General features: G+C 43.8%; 1 protein-coding gene across 1 annotated transcript; it reads left to right on the plus strand.

Moving 5' to 3' along the window:
• The first annotated feature begins 401 nt into the window (after positions 1-401).
• LOC134930682 (putative nuclease HARBI1) lies at positions 402-1,732 on the plus strand. Its single transcript, XM_063925354.1, has 2 exons — positions 402-1,226; positions 1,326-1,732. The coding sequence occupies exons 1-2, from the start codon at positions 464-466 to the stop codon at positions 1,730-1,732; spliced, it is 1,170 nt and encodes a 389-aa protein (XP_063781424.1). The 5' UTR covers positions 402-463.
• The last annotated feature ends 577 nt before the right edge of the window (positions 1,733-2,309 follow it).

The following is a 2,309-nucleotide window of genomic DNA, read 5'->3' on the forward strand; positions in this document are numbered from 1 at the left end:
TACAAATGCTGCAATTCGCCCCAAGCATATTCAATTCAAGTTTGGAAATTCGACAGCAGTGCTTTTCGACCGCAAATTCGACTATTTCAGTCCGCCTCAGTTGGCTGGCGGGATCTAAAAAAAATTTTTTAGTACATGATTTTTTTTAATATTTGAGGATTGCTAGTAGCATATCTATTTATATTTGAAAGGATTATCTACTTGGTTTGTCTTTTTTTGCTTCACAAGTGTTATTTAATTGATTTTTTAAAGGAATATTTTTTTCTTCAATCTCCTGAGGGAAATTTACCCATGATTCCACAGTTTTACCCAGGATACACTTCTGCAAAGCCCCTCCTATCTCCTCACTCCCTGGTTTGAGACTACAGGGAGAGGAGCCATTACAGTCAGCTCTCTTGTGGAATCGTTTTTTTAGGAAAATTCCTGCGTTTTAAAACACATTCCTATTTTTGTACTGACTACAATGATGGAGCCTTTTTCTGACCAGATTGTGATGTTCATGCTGGCTGCAAGCATGATGGAGGAAGAAAGTGCTGATGAACATCAGGATCCAGGTCAGCAAATGTCTGCATTGGGTGAGCCAGTATTGCGGGTTTCATTTCCACGTCCACGCCAGTATCGCACTAGGCGTGAACTGGAGGATCTCAGCGAGTTCGAGGTGATACAAAATTATCGCTTATCGACTCGCGACATATATTCGCTGTACGCTCTGTTGGAGGCCGACCTTGAACCTCGGGCACGGACAAATCGTGCAGTCAGCGGTTTCCAGAAACTGCTGGCGACGTTACATTTTTTGGCGTCAGGCACATTCCAGCCTACACTGTCTCAAACATGCGGTTTTTCACAGTCGACACTGTCGCGCTGTATAACCCAGGTCATTAGGGCTTTCCGCAAATTGACGATCCAGTACATCACATTTCCAGAGACGGACAGCGAATGTCGTGAGATCAAATTAGGCTTTTTCAACAAATACAAATTTCCCAATGTGCTGGGCGCGATTGACTGTACCCACGTGCAGATCAGACCGCCACGGAATTCGGAGGAATGTTTTCGGAACCGAAAACATTTCCATTCCCTGAACGTGCAGGCGGTCTGTGATGTAAACATGAGATTTTTGAACATTTTTGTGGGATTTCCTGGATCATCTCACGACTCCTTCATCCTAAGCCAGTCATCGCTGTTTGACAAGTTCGAAACAGGAAACATGCCTGGTGGCTGGCTGTTAGGTATGTATTTCTTAATTTTTTTATTTTTTTATTATTTTATAATTATTTTTTTTTATTATTTTTTACAAGTACCTAACATTTTTTTTATATTTTCTATAGGCGATGCGGGTTATCCAAACAAACCGTGGCTCTTGACCCCATTGTCTAATCCTGTTGGTAGAGCAGAAAAACGTTACCAAGAGACACACATTGCATCGAGGCAAATAATTGAACGTGCCTTCGGTGTACTTAAAAGCCGGTTTCGATGTTTAGACACTTCCGGCGGTGCTCTTTTGTACTCACCGGCGAAGGTTTGCGGCATGGTAAATGCATGTTGTATTTTACACAACATATGTGTCGCAAACCGTTTGCCGGTGACTCTTCGTCGCAGTGCTTTCCGACGCGGGAACCGGTCTTCTGCTCTACCGGTGGGTATGGACGAAGGAGAGGATTCCCGGCGGACATTGATCCAAATTTTTTTTGCAGTTGCCTGTGAGTATACTGACAACATTTGTATTATCGTGTAAACTGACATTGTAATATTTAAAAAAAACCCTCTTCATTTATGTATTTCAGAGTTTTACATCCTGTTGATGTATATCCCCAGGCCATGTTTGTACAGTACGTTCCCCCCTGTTTTATCCTGTTGTTGGGTTACCGCAAATATTTGACCCTTTTATCCAACTCTACCATGGGCGACCTACTGGTGATGTGGACCTGACCCTCCGCCATGTAGCAGACAACCCCCTCAGGTGAGATGTATTGACCAAAAATCCCTTGTCCAAAATCACCCCGGCATGTCCAAAGTGCAGCCCTCCGGCATTTGCAAGACTGCACATTCAAACATTCCCTGATACAACAATGCTTGTCAGGGAATGTTTGGATGTGTAGTGACGCAAGTGCCGGAGGGTTGCATTTGGGCCGCTGTAACACGCTTGTGTTGTGTGGACTGTATGTACCTCTTCTTTCCAGTCCCAGGGTGACACTAATTACCCATATCTGGAAGCTCAAACTGTTCTCTTCCACAGGTCCTGCAGTGTATCTTCACAAGTGGCGTGGATGTTGAAGAGACAAGACATTTCACCTGATGTTCCATGGGCGACC

This window comes from Pseudophryne corroboree, chromosome 1, assembly GCF_028390025.1.
Source record: "Pseudophryne corroboree isolate aPseCor3 chromosome 1, aPseCor3.hap2, whole genome shotgun sequence".
NCBI classification, from domain to species: Eukaryota; Metazoa; Chordata; class Amphibia; order Anura; family Myobatrachidae; genus Pseudophryne; species Pseudophryne corroboree.